This window comes from Vulpes vulpes, chromosome 14, assembly GCF_048418805.1.
Source record: "Vulpes vulpes isolate BD-2025 chromosome 14, VulVul3, whole genome shotgun sequence".
In the NCBI taxonomy this organism is placed as follows: Eukaryota; Metazoa; Chordata; class Mammalia; order Carnivora; family Canidae; genus Vulpes; species Vulpes vulpes.
The window spans coordinates 18,118,216-18,140,973 of NC_132793.1; the positions used below are offsets into that span (position 1 = coordinate 18,118,216).

The following is a 22,758-nucleotide window of genomic DNA, read 5'->3' on the forward strand; positions in this document are numbered from 1 at the left end:
TTTACATACAGGCTTTCCTGCAAGTTTTCATGCCTCATGGATGGATGGTGGCCAAAGTTGGATTTGGTTATGAATTCCTGTTCTTTCTTTCCCTTAACCTTTAAAAAATGTTTTATTATGGAAAATTTCAAATGTGCACAAAAGTAGAGAGAATAATGCAATTTTTTTACAACATTCTCATATGATTCTTATACTGTGTCCCTTCTCACTTTCTTTTTGACCTGTTTTAAAGAATATCCCAGACAACCTGTTATTTCATCTATAATTATTTTAGTATTTATATCTATTGGTTATGGACTTTACAGAAAAGCACATTATTGTACCCCACAAATTCCTTAAAATCTAATTCCTTAGTATCATCTAATACTGCATCTCTTCTCTTGATTTTTCTCAAAAATGTCTCTTTACAGTTAACTCTTTGAATCAGGTCTACATAAAGTCCACCTAATGCATTTCATTTATATAGTTCTTTAATCTTTTTAAATCTATAATATACTTTTTTGGGGGGGGCTTAGGCCATTTATTTATCAAAGAAACTAGGTTGTTCCCCTCTCTCACATTATGGATTTTGCTGATTGTGTCCTTGTGTTGTATAACATGTTATTTTTACCTGTAAACAGGTAGTTAGATTTGGAGGCTTAACTATTTTTATACCCATTTGTGTTTTTTATTATCCATACATGATGTATTAAACTTCCTTTCACATTAGAAGAAGACCATAATGTTTGATTGTCTTACTTTGTATACTGAGGTTAATTGGTGGGCTCATGTTGACCTAACCCTTTGTTTGTCAAGTATATTTTTCCCATTTGACAAACAAAATCCTTGGGGTGACATTGTGACAACCTGCAGGTCTCTAGGTCTGTTTACCTTCCAGCTGAGGGTCATGATTTAACTTTTATTGGTGATTATGGCCTGAGTCATTTATTTCACTACTGTTAACATTTTAAGAAGACTTGACAAACTTGTAGAAAAGAAAAGGAGAATTTTTTATTAACTTTAAAAAAATCTGCAAGTAAACTTTGAGGTGTCTGGAAAATTAATTTCTGCAAGGTATTTTTTTTCTCTGATTATGGCTAGTAAAGGACATGTGTAGAAAAGAATGTTTAAAAGTTGTGTGTTTAGCTAAATTTACGCCCCTGTATTTGTTTTTGAATAAGTTGTCCTTAAAAGGTTTTATGGGAACAGATTTTGAGTTAGACTCCTGCTTTTGGATTATTATGCATTTGTGAAATATTTTTATCTACACTGGGTCTTGCTCCAAGGATAATAAAATTCTAAGATTACGTTGGGGATTATGGGTCATGATTCCATATGGGTCACTTGAATCCACGTAGGTAATTTCTTCTTACTGTTGTGGTTACATATTTTTTTTGGTAAACCTACCTAGAAGACTGTTCTTTAATATCAGTATATCTACTGGGCCAAAGGCAGATGCTTAACTGACTGAGCCACCCAGGAGCCCTTGAATGTCTTAACTTTAGATGGAGATGGAAACAGCCCCCTGACTCCAGTATTATCATCTAGGGTAGAGGGACTTACAAGGTCAGAATAGATGGCAAGGTCACAAGGGAAACCTAGCAGACAGCTTTAGGTCACAATCAGATTCACACAGGATACTACTCTGGCCTTTCGACCCTTTTTGCCTCAAAGTACAAGTTGCTTGCTCTCTAATCATCCATCCAGATCTTACTACACATTTCAGGTTATTTTTGGAGCAGAAACCCATATAGCTAGTGTTCAGTACCATAGAAACATTTTTTTAAATTCTCCAAATCAGGGATCCCTGGGTGGCGCAGTGGTTTAGCGCCTGCCTTTGGCCCGGGGCGCCATCCTGGAGACCCGGGATCAAATCCCACATCGGGCTCCCGGTGCGTGGAGCCTGCTTCTCCCTCTGCCTGTGTCTCTGCCTCTCTCTTTCTCTCTCTGTGACTATCATAAATAAATAAAAATTTAAAAAAAATTATTCTAAAAAAATAAATAAATTCTCCAAATCAAAATAAAGAGCTGTCTTAAGTCTCTATTAAAGAATCAATAGTCAGGAGGCACCATGTAGACTGTATTGTCCCAAGTTTATCTTTGCTCTTTGCTAAGTGATTTTTTTCTTAAATTAAGGTAATATGTATCATATTTTAACACATTTCAATAATTCTCTTCACCTCTTTTGCTGTCCGTCATTCTGTTTTTAATTTAACAAGTGAATTTATTTTTACTGAATGCTATTTCAGATGGGAACAATGAATAATTTGACCAGTTGTGTGTTTTTTTTTTTTTTACAAGAAAATCTCTTATAAAATCTCTTTATGTTTTTACCTTTGAATTGTGTTTTGTATTAGTCTGATAAGAGGTTACTATAGATAAGAAAATGTCTAGGTCCTCAAGAATCTGAATGTTGTAAAAATCTGATGGTTTGAACTGTTGGTTATCATTGATAGGAATGTGTTACACAGAACTAATGGGAAAGCTTCCTCAGGTCGGGAGCCAAAAGAGATGGATTATCTAATGTCCTTTTAGTCTGTGTTTGAAGCTCCAAGCAGTTTTGTACCAGTGGTAAAATTTAATAGGAAAGGCCTCAGGGATTGATTCTCGAGGACCGACTTTAAGACAACATGTTTCTTAATTTTACTTATCTATTACAGATTCAAATGTTGACACTGTATATAATTTTGGATATCATAATTTTGGTAATCATTGCATCACTAATTTTTCCCAAATTTAGAGAATTTTTTCAAGTACTTAGCATGTTTTTGTAAGGATGTTCATGCCTTCTAACAGAAACATTTGCTGAATCATCTTCTTGACTTTAATGTAGCCCTTCCTTTTTAGTAAGTTTTTCTTGGGGGGAGTAAAAAAGAATTTATTAACAGCTTTCTTATTCCCTAAAGAGTGGAAAACTCAGTAAAATAGAGAACATAGTAATATTTTTGCAGGATTCATTTTCCATAGGTTTTTTTTTTTTTTTCCCCTTGGTATGTAGTTCTTCTATGTACAGAGGTCATAGAAGTATAGGATTGTAGAGCATAGGATCCTTACAAAACGAATTTGAAAATCTCAGGTCAAACAATTTGAAGAAACAGTTCTTCACTTTCATTGATGACCGTCCGGCATATCTTCTCTTGTTGGTTCCTGAATTAGGTGGCCACCCCATTGGGGATACGATAAACTATAAATGAGAGGGAGACATTTGAGAAATGGTTGAATTTGGTGTAATGGAATTTCAAGATGAATATTATATTTGGCATAAAGAATCGTCCTTGCATGGCCTTCTGGCTGATTGGGTCAGTTCCAATATGGTGCTAAACTATAGGAAGTTAGCCTCTAATGTCTGGCCTATAAAAGTGGACCTTTGCCTTGGCACTAGATCATTGAATAGGTTAGTCAGAGGCAGAGCAGTAGAGTTCGTTTCCCTTGATATGTAGGATATGACCAGCAGCAACTACATACATGAAGAAAGCTTGAGGTTTTTTTCCACAGTTACTAATGTTTGTATACAGGTGTTTTTTTATTGACCATTTTGTAAACTCTTTTTCTTGGTTCTCATAATTTTTAAGTTGTTTTTTGGGCTTCCAAGAGAAACAGTCACATCATCAATTAATAATTCTATGTCTTTCTGTTAAATGTATGCATCTTATAGTTTTCCCCCATATTCTTTATAATGTCCAGAGTGGCTCTTGATGGATGGCATCTTTGTCTTCCTGACTTCTTAATACTACTGCCTTGGATGTTTCACCATAAGATTTGACTTTTTCAGATGGATATTTATAAGGGATAATAACTACTTCAATCAGATAAAGTATCTGAGTTCCACTTTCGACTTGCAAATTAAAGGAAGTACAGAACATAGAAAACTCAGGAGATAGCAGAAAATATATGGGGTATTAATATTAAATATCTGGGAATATTTATCCTAAGGAAGAAAAAAAAACAATAGGATGATTTTATTATCCTCAAGTATAGGTAGGACCTGTGCTGGCACATTAAAGCTTCCAGATCATCTTTGAGAATGAAAAGATAGTGATGCCCTGGCCATATAACTGGGTCAGAACACACCACCAGATGTCTCTGTATACTTTTACTGGCAACCACGACCACATGTAGGAGCAAGAACAAACAAAAGCACTGTACTCTTCAACCTGAAAAGACATCCCTTCCTCCTGAGATGTCCCTCCAGTGCCCTCTACTGACCAAGCTTAATATCATGCTCTGTCAAGGAGAAATGAATGCTTCAAGAGCTCTGTTACCACAGAGCAGGTACTGAAGGGTGAATTTGGAGTTGAGAGGCAATACATTGATAATAGCACCAAAGCCAGACACAATTACTATATAATTCCATTTATATAAGATAGAGAAAGATGAAAACTATAGAAACATGAAAACTGTTAGAAGTCAATCTAATGGTTAATCTTGGAGAAAAGTAGTAGTGACCAGAAAAGAGTATGGATAGGCCTTTCGTAGTACTAATAATGTTCTTTTTCTGACATGAATGCTAGTTATGTAGGTGTGTTCAGTTTGTGCAGAGTAGAATTTTTTTTTTAGTACATATTCTTCTTCCACGGAAGTTAAAATGTGATTTAGTTTTATTCCAAAAGTAAAAGCTTAAAAATAAGATCCAGTCTAGAATAGGGGAAATATAAAATAATCCTGGGTCTCTCCCCTTTTCTTATTTTTAAAAACTGGTTTGAGGGTTGTATATCTTTTAAGGTTGTGTGTGTGTACATGTGTGTGTGAGTGTGTGTTTTTCAAGATTTTATTTATTTATTCATGAAAGAGAGAAAGAGGCAGAGACAGAGGCAGAGGGAGAAGTAGGCTCTCCACAGAGAGCCTGATATGGGACCCTCTCCCGGGATCCAGGCTTAGGCCCTGAGCCAAGGGCAGATGCTCAACCACTGAGCCACCCAGGCGTCCCTCTTTTAAGGTTTTATTTATTTATCTGACAGAGAGCATGAGTAAGGGAGGGGCAGAGGGAGGAGCAGACGACCCTCTGAACAGAGCCCGATGGGGGTCTGGATCCCAGGACCCTAGGATCATGACATGAGCCCAAGGAATACACTTAACCAGATGAGCCACCCAGGTGTCCCAAGGGTTGTACATCTTAAAGTTGAAAAACAGGTGCCTATTTCATTCAGCAAAAATATTCATTGCCAGACTACCTTTCTTTTCACTTGAGATCAAATTGTTAATAACTGAGGCCACCTGTAGAGCAGCTTCCACTTCCTTTTGTTGCCATTCTTACCAAATCTTTGAACAGCAGCTTCTTAGTTTTTTTATGGCATTTCAGATACAGTGTAAAGTAAAATACCACTGTTTTCTGTAAGCATATTCTTTGCTTTTATCTTCCTCATGACATGCCCTTCCTCTTGTAGCCACTGACAAATCAGCAGATCCCTTTTTTCCTAGCTGAGAGATTTGGAAGCCCACCGTGGTTACTTCCATGTAGGAGTTAATGATAATGGGAACCATAGATGGTTGGTTCAGGAATTGGTGGTTATAGGACAGACTCAGTGTGTGGCTTTTAAAAGCTCTAAAAGAAGCAGCGTAGTACAATAGTTTGTTCAGGAGTAATAACTGGGTGTAGGATGGGAGGAAGCCATCAAATTGGGAATCGAACCCAGATCCAGGAGGCAGATATGGAATCTTCTTTTTTTTTAAGATTTTTATTTATTTATTTATTCATAGAGATGCAGAGAGAGAGAGGCAGAGACACAGGCAGAGGGAGAAGCAGGCTCCATGCAGAGAGCCCAATGCGGGACTCGATCCCGGGTCTCCAGGATCATGCCCCGGGCTGCAGGAGGTGCTAAACCGCTGCGCCACCGCCGCCACCGGGGCTGCCCTGCCCTGGAATCTAGATAGGAATCACATTCCCAGAAAGCAAAGGTTGCTGAGAAACTCTGGCAATACACTGTGGATAGAATTCAGGGTGAATTTTAAAGTGGAGCCAGCTGTTTATAAAGCCCAGTTGTTTTGAAATCAAATTAAAGTGAATAATAGTAATAGAATTGGAATTACCACCTTTTCTGTATAGAGTTTGATATCTCCACATTGATAGGATAGGAGGTTGTTTTTAAGCTTTGAGTGGCTGGTAGTACTCTTATCTAGTGAGGGTTTGGCTAGGGTAAGAGTCACCACAAACATGTAACACAAAAGGCTAAGAACCTAGGATAATTCTCTTGCAAAAATTGTTCCCTTGTATTTTTTAACCTTGAGTTATTTGAGGGTTAAAGGAATAAAATAGTAAGAATGGTGAAACTAGCCAGTGGGCCTTTCATTTGTAAATTTAGTACATGTACTTATCCAGCCTATATATAGGTATTTACTGTATCATAGGCCCTATCCTAGGCATTGGGGACTCAAAGATGAATCTGATGCAGTCCCTGGGTCCTGTGGAGGGTTATTATTTTGTATTCCTTTCTTTGAGGGCTGTCTTTATTATACTGTCTGTGACATACAGCTTTGTCACCAACTCCTTTAGGATTCTATAGAGCCTTTAAGATCTGATACTTGAATTTCATATCCAGGCAAATGAGGATCCTGACTTTTATTTTACTTCATTGTATTACTAGTCTGGTCTTACACTATGTCACTAATAAAGCGCTTCATTTGCAAATTTAGCATCTTAAGGAAAGGGTAGCCATGATTGAAGGTATGAATCTCATTGTGCACATGTACTCCAGAGTGGTGGTTTGGAAATTTTCTCACCTCCACACTGGTCATCTGTATGGAGAACAGTCTGAAATCACATCACTACAGCTAGTTCTTAGTGCTGATGATGGAAGAGAGCACTGGAATGGGTAATACAAAAATAATGTAATATATGCACGAGATTACGGGTATTAAGCTTATATTTCAAAACGGTTGTCTTTTGATCTGGGGATTGATACTGTCTGCCAAGTAAACTAACAGGCTCTTCTTTGTGGTTTTCTTGCTCATTCTGTCATGATTCTGACATCTCAGACCAGTCCTCCTAAAATAGTCCTGTTGAGTTTTACTTACAGGTAAGTAATTACTTACGTGTTAGTTGTTAGAAGTCAGTAGTTTTAACAGTTTGTTGGTTTGCTAATATGTGACTACATCTAAACCAATTTGTAGTTAGGTGAACCACACATAATGTAGATGGTTTTAACAGAGTTTAGTCAGTTTGCTTAAATTTGCCTAAGGTGGCTTCTTGACTATTCTGCTTATTGTTCACAGTTTCTGCCCTCAGTGACATACTGCCAGATTCAGAGAACCAGGGTATTTTATTTTATTTTATTTTATTTTATTTTATTTTATTTTATTATTTAATTTTATGAAAGATTTTATTTATTTGTGAGAGACAGAGAGGGGCAGAGGCATAGGCAGAGGGAGAAGCTGGGAGCTTGATGCAGGATATCCCAGGATGCCAGATCACAACCTGAGCCTGAGCTGAAAGCAGATGCTCAACCACTGAGCCACCCAGGCTGATAAAATGCCCTGTGGCATTTTATTGGCAAGAGAGTCCTGTTGCCAGCCACCTTCCTCGTCATTTGGCCAGTGTTGTCTGTGCTTGCTTTTGTAAGAACTTTTTACATATGTGTTAATAACATAGCATTCTGCTTTCCATAACAGCTCCACCCCCCCCCCCCCCCCCCGCCCCCACTGCAGACTGGTTCTGCATTTATCACAGCACTCTTCTCTTGAGAATTTGAGGAAGGGGGAATTGAGGATGGGAGAAGACTGGAGAACTGTTTGATCTTTTAAAATCCTTCTAGATTTCTATTAAATTCTTAGACCTTAAGGGAAGGGCAGGAAGTGCCAGAGTTGAACAACTTTTAGGGGCTGAAGTTGCTGTGGACTCCATCGGGTGCAGCCTCCTCCTTGTTGTACAGCCAACGATTTCATGTAGGATGTGCAAGTTAGGTGTCAGAATTTTTACCTTAAAACTGGAATGTAAGGAAATTTGTGTCAGATTCAGAATCCATTACTTGTCTTTACACAACAGAAAAAAGGTCTTTGGAAACATTTTGGCACTTTATTTTACTTGAATACAGCAGAGTGGTAGAAGTAGGGGGAAAGCCCATCTTTTTAGTGTTAGGAATTCCAAAAATGTAGGTGATTGGATGTTTACAGATATGTTTGCACTTGCGCTGGCTCTTTTGTTCCTGTAAAATAAAGAGTCCTGAGCCTGGATGATCATAAAAATGTGATTTTCCTTTATTCATTATCCCAAAGTAAAAACTCTGCTGAGGACTGTTTGTATTACAGTTTGCATTAATTCTGTTAACCTATTTACTTTGTTTCCCCCACTGTCTTGGATAGCTGTCAGATAGACTTTATTCCTTTCTATAAATTACTCCAAAACAATTTTGTGTAACAATTCAGAATTCAGATGGAAGACATTATGAAAGTAGATAAAGAATTCTTTGCAGTTATATATTCCTGAAGATTTTATCTGTTTATCATGAATTACTTCATGAAATATTTTGTTCCCTTGTATGTAATGTTATCTGAAGGGTCCATCCATCTTCTCTAAAAATGTGTTTAACGGGTCTTCTTGAAAGATAGTTTTATCAAGCTGCTTTAATTGCTTCCTCTTCAACTCGTGGATGGATCAAAACTGTCCTCTGCTGCAGTCTGCTCCCCCCTGCCCCCACCATGGGCTTTCCTTTTTTTCCTTTTCTAGACTGTTGTACTTTATCTGTGGAATATCCGTCTAACCTCTGCCCACTCTCTGAGTACCCCAAATAGAACATCTCCAAATCCCGACCTCTCACTTGTGCTGTTTTCCTTTGCCTTTCATTTGCTCAAGGCAGCTCCATGTAGTGCTGAGAGCTGAATCGGAACCCAGGAAATCCAATTCTTGTGCTTTGGAATAATTGTGAGCCTTTGGGCAATCAGACTCCTTTGACCCTTAGTTTCCTTATCCTAAGAAAAAAGGATTGCGTTGCCTGAGCTTTAAGTTCCCTCCCTGTTCCTTCAAACTTAGCCTATCCAAAAGAAAACTCATCCATCTCCTCTCCCGAAAGGTGTTTTTTGTCCCTGTTCTGCAAATGAAGAAACTGAGACCCAGGGAGATTGAATAAATTGCACAGATCATACAATCTTTGTGTTCAGAACTTTAGATATCTTCATTCCTATCCATGAGTATTATTGTTCCCCACAAAAAGGCATTAAAGTGTAACAAGTCAAAGGTTTTATGTTGCTTGTGGAGGCCTCTTGAGAGTGAACATGGAGTATTATTTGTTAAGCCCTTTGTCCTCCCCCATAAGATTATAGATGGAATTTTCAGGGCTCTGAACTTTGAGCTCTATTGTTAGGAGATTTGTTTCTTCAATCTTGAGTTCACCGATTTGATCGTTCCTGAGCTGGGTCAGTTGACATGATGGCGTGTGGTCTAATGATAAACAAAAAAGTACAGTCAGGTTTTACTTTGCGGTGTGATATTTGATATAGTTCTGGTAGTACCTGGCTTTCTTCTACTACTTACTGCCCTTAATAGTGATTCTTATCAAGCAAGTTGATTTTTATCATCAGATTAGGAATTAAAATGAGGGATCCCGGGGTGGCGCAGCGGTTTGGCGCCTGCCTTTGGCCCAGGGCGCGATCCTGGAGACCCGGGATCGAATCCCACGTTGGGCTCCCGGTGCATGGAGCCTGCTTCTCCCTCTGCCTGTGTCTCTGCTTCTCTCTCTCTCTCTGTGTGACTATCATAAATAAATAAATTTTAAAAAAAAGGAATTAAAATGATTTTCTCTGATTGAAAAGAGCATTTTGAGATAAGTCAGTGATTCATAGAAAAACACAGATTTTAAAATGAGGTACTTACTGGAGTGCCTGGGTGGCTCAGTCAGGTAAGTGTCCTACTCTTGGTTTTGGCTCAGGTCGTGCTTGTGGAATCGAGCCCTACATCAGGCTACATGGTCAGGGTGGAGTTTGCTGGAGATTCTCCCTCCCTTCCCTCCTCCCCCTCCCCCAATGTGTGCACAGGTGCACTCTCTCTAAAAGAAATAAAATCTTTGAAAAAAAAATGAGGTACTTACTATCTGTAGGGAAAAAATTACACAAATTTTTCTTAGCACAATATACTTCATGGTTTCACTGTGAATTAGATATTGATTTAATAAATAATGATGATAATAAGCATATTGGGAAGCTAATACTTCCATCTTCTATAACAGGATATTATCTGTTTTTGTAAATAAAGTTTTTTAGAACACAGCCAGACCCATTCATTTGCATATTGTCTGTGGCTATTTTCATGCTACAATTGAATTGTTGCAACAGAGATCATATGGCTTGTAGAGCCTAAAATATTTATTATCTGTCCATTATAAAAATATTTACCACCTCCTATTACAGGAAGAAGCCAATAGAATAGACCTGAGCCAAAACCAAGAGTGGAACACTTAACCCACTGAGCCACCCAGGCACCTGTAGACTGTTGAATTCTTGAGCTAAGTACTTGGATTACTTGGCAAAAGAATGAATGAAGAATACTGAGAAATTTGATTGGACTCAGAGAACAGAATAAACAGAAAAGGAAAAAAGACAGAGCCCACTAGTTATGATGAAGAAAACAGGAGCTCAAAGCATTTTCTGAGCTTTCCCATTTATTCTCACTCATTTTGTAGGTAATCATTCAGAAGCCCAAGTATCAATCTTGATAGGACAGAATGGAGTTCCTTCCCAGAGGATGGCATGCGCAGCTGATGGCATGCACAGACAGGGAAAATGGGAAGAGATGATATCATGGTGATACAGCTACTATAATTTAGTGCTTTTCACAAGATGATTTCAGTGTTTAGGGAAGTTAGGTTAGACAGCCCCGAAAATATGACACCAGAATAGAGTTTTGAAGGATGAGACCGAAGAGTAAGGACAGTGGAAGGATTTTCCAGATGGAGATGGAGACATAGCCTGAACAAAGATCTGTCGAACAGGGCTGGTTTCAGAACCCGCAAGTGCTCAGGATAGCTGGATGAATGCGGGAAGGTAATATCAGAGCAGAAGACGACCAGGGGCCAGATCGCTTATGCAGGGCCCTGTATTGTGAGGAATTTGTATTTCTTTCTGAAGACACTACAGAGATACAATTTCATTTTCTTTACACTTTAGGAAGACATACTCTTGGTACAATGAGGGATGAGATGAGGGTAGGAGGCATGAAGAATAAAGGCACTTGGGAGACTATTTCAAGTTAAAAAAAAAAACACAGAAAGAGTAGGAATAAATTAAAGTGGACTGGAGAAGAGCCAGGGGATTCAGGAATTTTGAAGGAGTTGAGGATGACTGAATTCTTGGCTGGGTGGCAGATAGTGGGACATTAGCCTCTGATGGGGGGACATTGGAGCAAGTGTCTATGTGTGTAAAGGTGGTATGGAATTTGATTTTGAAGAATTGTGGATTTTTTGGTGCAATCTGTGGAACACCTAATTGGAACTGGCCAAAATATAGTTGGCTGTGTCCACTTGGAGGTCTGGAGGAGGGCTTGGATTTGGGAATGTACAGTGGTCATGGTGTAGAGAGATGAAGTTTGGCAACTGAGTAGAGAACTCGGCAAGTCCTGGGGGTAGTAACGGTGTTCAAACCTTGGGGACACTGACATTTAATAGGCCTTATAATAGGAGATGCCAGGGAGGGCACTGAGCTTTGGAAGCCTGCAATCAGAGGAAAATCAGCAGAGGATGCCCTCCAAGATGCCAGTGGGATGAGAATTAAGAGGAGGAAAAGGTCCATGATTTAAAATGCTGCAAGGAAAATAGAATAGAGTCTAAAAATACCTAGGGAATCATTAGGGGCTCCTAGGGAATCATTGTTAAGAGCAGTTAGGAAGTAACATGGGAAGAGAAAATATAGGCGTGGCAGGGATTTGCTAGTATAGTTACTATTCTAGGATCAAGTTTAACTTGTTTCTTTGTTGAGCAGAGAAAGTAGAGAGAGGTTTAGTAATAAGGAGTGGAAATGATTCTTCCATTCAGCACATGTTTACTGTTATAAGCCAGGTGCCATTCCAGACTCAGAGTACAGCATGAACAAAAGAACGCTCACGTTTGTGTACATGTGTGCACGTGTTGCACAGGTAATAAATGTATAATCAACGTGTAATATCAGGTAGTAATAAGTGCCAGAAAGAAAACTAAAGTAGGGTAGGAGCATAGAGAGTGGGGACAGGCTGGGGGCAGAGGTATGTTTTCTGTGGAGTGGTTAGGAAGGACCTCACTGATGAGGTGACATTTGAGGAGAGAGACCTGAGTGAAATGAGGAAGGGCTAAACTGCACAGTAATCTAGAGTCTGAGCTCAGATTGCGAAGTGGGAGAGGAGAGAGGATGGATCCCAAGTACTGATGGAAGGGTTAATTGTCTTCAAGAGAGAGCCACCTTCCTCCGACGCTGGAGGGAAGTGTGGGACAAGCAACACCAGTGGCTGCCATGTAGCTAATGTTTCCCATGTGACACACACTAGAGATTCTCATCCCTTTTAATTCTCCTGAAACCCTGTGAGATAAGCATTGTCACCATTTTGCAGGATGAGGTTTTACCTGGCTAATCATTATTAGAGCCTGGATTTACACTGCTTTTTGGCACTTCACACTTTTGCTGTCATCGTCCTGTAGATTGCCACAAGCCTAGCGACAGACAGATAAAAATTTGTGCGGTTTGTGGAGGGTGCCAGAGTGGGGAAGTGAGAAATTGAGGGCTGCCTTACCTGCTGTGGACCCTCTCTGTGGTCCAGAATGTTTGTCAGGAGTCTTGGTAAGGGGTGCTTGGTGGGGGATGTAAGGAAGGTGGCACTACCCAAGCCCCGGCTGCCTTTGTCATTAACTCTTCCCCAAGTGACTTGTTACTCCCTGTGTTCAGTTCCTTGCTCTTCTAAAATCCCCACTGAGGCATGGGATTGCTTTATTTGCACCTGCGGTTGTCAAAGTGGTTCTTAAGAACCAGTCTTAGGGCTGAGGGTGGGCGCAATTAGGTTATAAAAATACATATTCACTGTGGAAACTCTGAGGTGTATCTGATTATTAAAGTTGCTTCCCATGTCCTGTTTGCCCCAAAGGGCCTGAGAGTTCAAGGGCTGGGAGCCTGTTAAGAGCAAAGATCCTGTTCTTCCTGCCATCAGATGTGTCTTCTGCTGTCCTTGTGAATGTGCCCTTGTTTGTGTTTGTGAAAACACATGCTCTTGAAATAAATAGACCCCTGGGACTGAGCAGGGATTGTTTAGAAGGCAGAATTCTCAAAGCATAGTAAATATAAATAATTTCTGAATGAATGGTAAAATAGTGTGTACCTGATGTTTTATTTTTATGTTTTAAGTGTCCAAAACAGAGCACAGGGGAACTGGAAATGGCACAGGCACTGTTGCAGAATTTTTGAACTGGAGAGAGAGATAGTAATAAAAAAAAGTAACTTTCAAAATGTTACTGTTGAAACCTGGCACCCATTTTTCATAATAGAAGCGTTGTCAGGTGGGTGAGTGAGTGTAAGAGGAATAGTAATTTTTATATTGTTTGCTTTTTACATTATTAGCAGCTTGTCTCCTGAAGGTAATTTTTTTTCCCTGAAGGTAATTAAATGCTACATTCATACATAAGCACTGAAATGCAGTGAGGAGAGCAGGCGTCCTTTCAGTTTTCATTTAATTCATAAATCATACATATTATTTTTTCCCCCTATTGACAAATTTCCTGGTTTGCCCACACAGTTAGGTGTTGCAGAATATGTCTTTATTATCTTTCTAATTAAGTTGTGGGACTCTGAAGTTACTTTGTTCTTTATTGAGTTGTGATCTAATCACAACCTTAAAATTTTTTTAAATTATTTATTTATTTACTTACTTACTTATTCATGAGAGACAGAGAGAGAGGCAGAGACACACAGGCAGAGGGAGAAGCAGGCTCCATGCAGGGAGCCCGATGTGGGACTCAATCCCAGGACCCCAGGATCATGCCCTGAGCCCAAGGCAGATGCACAACCACTGAGCCACCCAGGGATCCCTAATCACAACTTTTGAGTGATGGCAGCACAGCAACAGAAGTACATGCTTTGGGTTATATTTGTTCATCCATTCCTGCTATGTAAAATTCAGCTTTGCAAAAAGATTGCATAGTTTTAGTTTTATATATATATATATATATTTTTTTTTAAGATTTTATTTATTTATTCATGAGAGACACAGAGAGATTGAGAGGCAGAGACAGAGGCAGAGGGAGAAGCAGGCTCCATGCAGTGAGCCCGATGTGGAACTTGGATCCCGAGTCTCCAGGATCACACCCTGGGCTGAAGGCTGCACTAAACCGCTGAGCCACCCAGGCTGCCCTAGTTTTATATTTTTTAAACAAGTACCATAAAAGAGAGGTAAAAAAGTAGAGGTAACTTGAGGGAGTGCTTTGTAAATTATTAGATACTATTTGGAGAAATAAAAGTAGATAAATGCTTATTGAACGCCTACTGCTCTTGTTGATGACATCTGCCATTTTGTAGGGTGCTGGTGCGTGGTGATCCACAGAGTGCTGTAAGTGATTTCACAGTAATAATGTGAGGTTTGTCAAAGCTAGCTTCTAGTGAACGAGAGCAGTTATTCTTAGAGTAACATCATTCCCACTCAGATCTCACACACACGTTCTCTCTCTTTCAGAGGATGGGGTGGGGTTACCTATGCAGCATGAATATCAGTAAAGGTACTGGCAGTAGTATCTTGCCTGTGAACAAATTGGTGGTGGGGAGATTTGGTTTAGAGTCAGTCACCACCTCTTTTTCTTCAAGCTTTCTTTTTGCTGGGTAATCAAAATCAAGCCACATTTGGGTGAGCCCACCTCTTCCCCAGTCTTTCCAGCTTGTGTTTCTCTTCCTTCTCTGATGTGTGCAGGTCCTGTGATGACACAGGCCCTAGGGCTGGTAGGCCTGTGACCCTTGTGGCCACCTCCATTTCCTGGGCTTTACTGGGATGTTCACACTTCCCACCTCCTCCTTGAGCTTCCTCCATGCCCAGTCTATTTCCTATTGGCTTATTTCTTGGGATGTATTCCTTAAAGTGGAATTGGCAGATAAAAGGACTCAACAGTTTATAGATCCAGTGGCACCTTGCCTGAATGCTCTTCAGAAAGCTTGAAACAATTAGGGAAGTGCTATTAGCAATGGTGAATTGGACCTGTTTTTCCCACATTCCTGGCAGTGCTGTGGCCCTGCAAATTTATTTGCATGCTAGTTTGTTGTACTTAATCAGAAGTTGTGCTTTGATGGCTCTGCTGCATTATACTTATTCTTTAGATATTAAAAAGTAATTTGTATTGACATTGGTAGGATTTTCTATATTTTTTTAAATGATTGATTTTCCTTTTGTTGAGCAGAATTTTGAGTACATGTGTCTAATCAGTAATTAGACACATGTACTTTTTTATTACCTGGAATTTATTTTTCCACCTTTTTCTTCATTTCAAAATTTGTAGCCATTTGTGATGGCTGAGAATATTTGTTTTCTAGGGTCTTATCATTTGAAGTTGACAGATAAAGGAGATAAATTTGTACTAACATTACCTAGAACTAACTCCACTAGGATGAAGGTTAGGGATAAAATTCTCTTAACTGCCCTGATTCAGAGCACTTATTACTACTGTGGAATTCACGGGTTTCTTTTGAAGTGAATCCTTGTTGTATCAAATGCTGATCCTTGCAGCAGTTCTTAGAATCATCATTTACTAATTTGACTTACCCTTCTCTTGATTTGGCCGATTCTTCTGTACCTTCCTTTGTTTCCCGGTGAGTCTGACCGCTTTGCAGTGTGTTAGCTCTTTGGATGCTATGCTGTTTGTGAGTAAAGTGCTGATAGCATTTTATGGTTCTTCTTACAAAAAACCCCTCAGACTCTGGGAGAAAAACACCAAGTGGACAGATATTAAACCGATAAACTGTAATTGTGGCCCCAAGAATCACAAATCCTTCCTTTTTCTCAGTTGCATCAAACTCATCATGAACTAACTTAAAGAACAATCTGTCACATTTTAATCTTCAATTTCTGCTTACTGCCTGCACATCACATTCATTTGGATATAAGAAATAATTCTGAACATAAGGATAACAATGTGCTCCTGGAATGGTTTCCTGAGGGAGCGATGTTCTGTAGCTTTGTGGGCTGTCGAGGAAATCAAAAGTGCACAGTAAACATGAGGTGGTGTCTACATCCAGGCTAGACCCGGAAGCTGAAATTCTGGGATCCCTCCCTGGCTATTACATGAAGAAGGTGAGAGCTGTAGACCTCAGATAGTACTACTAGTTAGTAATTCAGGCAGCCCCAAATTCCAGATTTCTTAGGCTAGGGTTCTTTGTGGTACCCAGGATGCCTCAAAGTGTTTCTGAGCCTCCAGTGCTGGGCTCTAACTGCTGTGCTACTCAAAAGTCATTTATGAGAAAAAGTTCAGTGTCGTCATGAGCATTATGGTTGAGGTGGAGATGGGGCTTAAATATGGGTACAGTAAAATCAGTCACTTAAAACTCATACTAAATACTGGAATGGAGCTTATTTTGTCAAGTAACATATGCACATAGTTTAAAACACCAAATAATAAAAGGAGGCATGTGATGAAATGCAAGAATGACCTGTCCTGTCTCCTACGAGATTCCCTCTCTGGCCTTCAGGAAAACTACTTCTAACTCCCTTTTTTAATTGTATATATTCCTATTTCTCGATTTATCAGTTGTGACATGATTTATTGATTTCCTTCCAGGAGAAATGAGGACTTTGTTTTTGCCCCCGCTCTTTGTTTTCTTTTTTATTTTTTAAGATTTTATTTATTTATTCATGAGAGACACACAGAGAGAGAGGCAGTGACACAGGCAGAAGGAGAAGCAGGCTCCATGCAGGGAGCCCGATGCGAGACTTGATCCCCGATATGGGACTCGATCCTCTTCTCCAGGATCAGGCCCTGGGCTGAAGGCAGCGCTAAACCGCTAAGCTACCTGGGCTGCCCTGCCCCCTCTCTTTCAACTCCCCTCAGTATAGTCACATCGTTATTTAAGATTCTTCTTTTAGTTTCCTTTGTAATTTAATATGCCAGCATCTTTTTATAACTTATTTTATCTACAAAGATAGTATCTTTTTTATTCTACCCAGCTGAAGCAATAAATTAGGGTTAGGTAGGATTAGGTAGGGTTAGGACCATGCTCTGGGGGTGGGGGGCGTTGACCCATTACACAGGTTATTGTGTTCTATGTTCTGTAGAAGCAGCCTCTACTCTGTGTTTGCCTCATGTGTCACAGTTAATCCTGAGACCACCTTAAATGTTTTATTTTGAATTTTACTATAATCTTTGCCTTTTCTTTATGTTTTACAGAGATAAGTATCTTCCTTCAATAGATGATAATGAAAATACAAAAGAAAGAGAAGCAGGTAAGTGATCACATATCTTTTAAGTGAATGTATCCAGCATACACTGCCTGGTGCTTCTTTATTAGGAGCAGTTACTGGCAGTTAGGACTTACCTCTTAGCCTCTGGGGGTTATCCTGCTGGTGCTTTTTCCCATTCTCCACATGGTCACTGAGTGCTCTTGTGCTCAGGTCAGCTCCATATAGAAATAAGTATAATGAAAACTGTAAGTCAAAATGTTATTCAAAATTAGATATGTGGAAGAGAAATTTTTCTTCCCTTGGAACAGCTTTCCAAGTTTTTATAGAGATATGATCAATTCTTTATAATTTATGCATTTATTATTTTGGGTGTTAGGTTAATCTAAAAGCATTCTCATTCAGAAAATTCATACTCCTTATGATCTGTGGAAGTTCCTCTTAGACAAAATAGTGAACTAATTAATTAGAAGGATGCGAACATCAACTATTGGGCATTTGGTTTCTTGAAGGGGAGGAGAATTGATAAAAACATTTGACCTGTTTGACCCATCCTGCCAAAATCTTTTCCTTAGTTGGTCCTTCTGTGTACCAGGTGGTTCCATATTCAAAGGAACCCAGAGACCCCACCCAGTATGGCTCAAGGACGAGAGAATGGGGACTTGCCTCTGTCTCTTCAAAACAGGCTATCTCTGATGGGCTGGTTTTCCTTTTATAGAATTGAGTGACAGTCTGGTAACTGGGAAGGTCTGAACCCCTGCCTTTCCCTGAGTGAGACTCTGTGCAATGAGGTTGGGTAGGATCAGCCATTTTGCTCTCTGCTTCTAGGAAGCACTGACTAGTCAGAAACAGGGTGACCTAGGGATATGGTTACAAGGATTATCCTCTGTTCTGTCCCAGTGGATAGGTCCTTGTGAAACCAAACCAAAACAAATTGAGGAAATAATCGACTTATCTGCTGCCAATTCTTAACAGGAAGAGCAATGACTACTCTCCCCACACTGATTTCTCGTCCTATCCTGACTCTCTAGTGTCATCAGCTGGTAGACAAACACTACAGAGAATGCAATTCTATCTGCCAGGAATTTATCCTACGGAGATACTCAGACAAGTGTTACCTGGATGAACAAAGGTTTCACTGCAGCTTTCTTTATAGCAGCAAAAATGGAAAGGAACCTACATGTCCATCAAAAAGGGGACTTTTTAAATCATGGCACATCTACCTATTAGAATATTAAAATCTCTGTTAAAAAGAACACATTAGGGCAGCCCTGGTGGCACAGTGGTTTAGCGCCGCCTGCAGCCCAGGGTGTGATCCTGGAGACCCAGGATCAAGTCCCGCGTCTGGCTCCCTGCATGGAGCCTGCTTCTCCCTCTGCCTGTGTCTCTGCCTCTCTCTCTCTCTGTGTGTCTCTATGAATAAATAAATAAATCAAAACTTAAAAAAAAAACACACACATTAGGGCACCTGGGTGGCTCAGGTGAAGCACCTGCCTTTGGCTCAGGTCATGATCTCAGAGTCCTGGAATCCAGCCCTGCATAGGGCTCTCAGCTCAATGGGGAGCCTGCTTCTTCTTCTTCCTCTGCCTTTGCCCCTCCCACCTGCTCATGCTCTCTCTCTCTCTCTCTCTCTGTCTCTCTCTAAAATAAAATAAAATCTTAAAAAAAAAAATTAAAAAGAGAACACATTACTGAAGAAAACCCCAAGCCTTCAAAACTATCATTTACAAAACATGGGCAAGTCTATATTTCTTAAAACATTCTGCATATTTAATGTTCTAAACATTCGTTAAGATAAGCTTTTATTTCAGTAAAAATACTCCTTTTTTAAAAAAAGTAATCTCTGCATCCAGCATGGGGCTTGACCTCACTACCCCTAGTTCAAGAGTCACATGCTCCTCCAACTGAGCTAGCCAGGCACCTCTCTCACTAAGAAGCCTCTTTACCCAAATTACACCAACATAAATTCATGTTTCTTTCTCTTGAGATTTTACTGGTTCATATTACCAGTCTGTCGGCCAGCTGTTGTATAGTAGTCTTCATTAGCTGAGTTTTGTTCAGATAGTAATACTGATGAATAGGGTGGGGTTTCTACTTAGAAGTTAGTATTAGCTATGGTAGAGGAGTAAGTTAATTAAATGGAGTCACTTTCAGGAGGAATTGATCCTGCTTCTCTTCTAGGTACAGTTGATAGACCATAATGATGACTGAACTGCCTGGCATGGAAATAGAAACTTAGGTTCATGCCAAAGGAATCCATAGGTACCAGGATTGATCATATGTATAGTGTTTATTGCCTGACAGAGACTTTGGTAGAATAGGATTAGAATGACCACTTCCCCATCTAACTTTGGACAAGTTCAGCCTGTTTTTCTATCACTTGAATGGGAGTAATCGTGCATGCCTCACAAGGTGTTGGATTAAATGCGGTAGCTCATCAAATGCTTGGCATTCAGTGTGTCAGTGGCAAGGAAATCATCCAGTAGAATAAGAAAATTAACCATCAGACTTTGTCCTTTTCCTTACTGTGTTTCTAAAAGGTGTTAGAAGTAACAGCAAATAAAATGTCTGCTCTTTAAAAACTCTCATTCCTGTGAATTCATTTTTCTCTTCTCTGGAGGAAAATGATATGTAAAATACATTCCAATCTTAAAAAATCCACATTTCCTTGTCCAAAGTTTTATCGAGGTAAATTAAACTGAGATGAAAGATTCTACAAGTTAATCAGAACTTTGTAATAAATAATCATACTTCTTATTAACCAGAAAGGGCATAACAGGAGTAGCATACCAAGGACAAAGGGTTTAGAGATTGACTTTGAATTGCCTAAAGAAGTGATGCAAGAAAAATAGACTTTAATAAAACTTTTAAAAATAAGTCACTTGGGTGCTATAGTCTTTTATCTGTATTAAAGAATAAACTTCTGCTAAGAAATATATATACATCTTAATCCCTCAGAACACTAAGCAATGTTAGGTAGAAAAACATTTTGCCAGAGGAATGAAATGTGAACTCCAGTCACTGAAAACCATTGTAGCACTACTGATGTATCGAACAGCTAGAACTGCTCCTTTGTAAGGGGACGAAATCTGGTGTTAGTGGTAACAAACCCATAGTAAGGAAATACTGGTTTTTATTCATCCCAACTCCTTGCATGGTACTGAGAGAAATGGAAAATGTAGTTAATATTATTTGATATATGATATGGGTAAGAGGTTTTTGGTACAAATATCCACTGTAGAGGACAGTTTATGAGCACAAGTACAATAGGAATAGGTAATACTATGAGTAGGATTAAAATTTGGAGCTTGACCAGAAGGTTAACCGAGACTTGCAGTAATCAGGAGAGAACCTGCTCTCCAAACTCCATGACCAAAAATCAGATCAGTAGAGCCCCTCTTTCTAAGACTTCTAGAAAATGAAAAGGTGGGGCAGGAAGAGTTTTCTTCAGATAAACGCTGGGAATCTCAAAGACATTCGTATTGTTAGACCAGGTTTCCTTCTCTAGAGTGAATATGGATATAATTTATTTACTAAACAAATATTTGTTGAGTTTTTCCAGCAGTTATTCATCAAGAAATATTTGAGGGTCTGCTTTAGGCCAGCTACAAAATTGACTAAACGTTAGGTTTTTTTTCTTTTTCTTTTATTTTTTTTAATTTATGATAGTCACAGAGAGAGAGAGAGGCAGAGACATAGGCAGAGGGAGAAGCAGGCTCCATGCACCGGGAGCCCGATGTGGGATTTGATCCTGGGTCGCCAGGATCGTGCCCTGGGCCAAAGGCAGGCGCCAAACCGCTGCGCCACCCAGGGATCCCAGGTTTTTTTTCTTAAGAAAGTTTAGTCTGGTTACAAACAGGCAGTTGCAGTAGGGGAATGGCATATACCTCAAAAGAGCCAGGCTTCTCTGCATTGCAGGTCGAAGAGTGACGCTCTGGAACTGGAGAGTATGGAGGTTTGGGGCATGTCAGTCCCACCAAAGAATCTCAGAGTGTTTTATTTTTATTTTTTTATTTTTTTATTTTTTTTTCTCTCAGAGTGTTTTAAAAAGATGGTGTCTTCTGGGTAGAGCCAAGTTTTAGTCAAGTTGTTTCAGAGGACCCAGGAGTAAAGTTTGGGAGGGCAGAGAGTAATATGTGGGTGGGTTTGGAAAGGTGAAGCATATGATAGTAAAGGAGAGTGGAAAGCCCTGGAGTGTGGAGTGCTACATTTTGGGTGGTGACCAAAATAAACTAAGATAAGAAGCATGGTGGATTGGGATGCCCAGGTGACCTGAGCCAGGTGATTTTGGCTCAGGTCATTGGTCTCTGGGTTAGGGGATCGAGTCCTGCATTGGGCTCTGCGCTCAGCAGGGAGTCTGCTTGAGATTCGTTCTTTGCCTCTGCCTCTCCCCTCACTTGTACTTTCCCTCTAAATAAATAAATAAAATCATAATGAAAAAAAAAAGTGGCATGATGCATTTAGCTGGCCACCACATTCCCAAAAGAAGTGGTCTCAGCTGTTCTCTATTGGGGACAGGTGAGAACTCCCATCCCTAGGATGGCGTGTACCACCAGTATAGATCACCAAATAATGACCCACAATTCAGAATAGTGAAAGAGAGAATAGCAAAATTGATCATATGGATGAATAAATAATTCGTATCTTAGACTTTTCAGCATCACACTGCAGAAGGTCTTAAGATAAGGGCTAATACCAGTCAGATCTTCCATTTGGCAGTCTTTTGGAGGGCCTTTTCAACATACCTGAAGATGGAGTGTTAGTAAATTCCTTAGTACAACCAAGATTTTAAACACCCTCATCCTGGATTCATGTTTCAAAAGGACTTAAAGTGGACCTTACCCAAATTCTCCCTCCTCCAAAGAAAAAGAAATCTGAGCATTGAATGCTTTTCTCCGTCTTTTGACATACATTGACAGATATTTTGTTGTCCTAAGTCATTCTGTGTTCTGAAATATACTTGAGAAGGCAGAGCACGGTGACCAGGATGGTAAAAGAACATTGACTCATTTCATATGAAGTATGATGGATGAAACTAGGATTATGTAGCCTAAACAAGGGAACCTTTAAAAGCATCCTGTGGAGGAAAAGATGAAATGTATCTGTTGTTGGACCTGTGGACGCAAATGGTCACATGGGACGCATTATTGGAAGGCAGGCAAGGTACTTACTAAGTATTGTTTTCTCTCTTTCCTTCTTACTCTTCTCTGTCTGCATTTAAATTTCGTAATCTACTTGCCCCCAGTTTTTGTTACTGCCTGGAATTAACAAGATTTAGATAGACTTTGCAGATTTGGGGAAGCTAAAATCTTTGAGACTCTTGAAATATCATAAGAAAAAGCGTCATCCCCCCTCTCCTCGCCCCCCCCCCCCCCCCAGGTTTTAAACGCAAAAATACGGTAATAGAGATGGGGACTGGAATGACAGATTCTAGGACTTGGCAAGAGGGAGTGTGAAGTTTGCACATC

The 22,758-nt window shown here is 39.7% G+C and overlaps 1 protein-coding gene across 13 annotated transcripts in view; it reads left to right on the forward strand.

Moving 5' to 3' along the window:
- The window catches only part of CHD6 (chromodomain helicase DNA binding protein 6), a 202,143-nt gene that overhangs the window by 35,411 nt on the left and 143,974 nt on the right, over nucleotides 1-22,758 (forward strand). For 11 of the 13 annotated variants that reach the window (XM_072735839.1, XM_072735842.1, XM_072735833.1 and 8 more), the window contains exon 2: nucleotides 17,280-17,335. In XM_072735839.1, coding sequence (XP_072591940.1) covers nucleotides 17,303-17,335 — 33 coding nt within the window. In that variant the 5' untranslated portion in view covers nucleotides 17,280-17,302. Of the gene's footprint in view, nucleotides 1-3,106; nucleotides 6,993-17,279; nucleotides 17,336-22,758 lie in introns of those variants that run through there. The other 2 variants (XM_072735835.1, XM_072735838.1) reach the window with 2 other exon arrangements.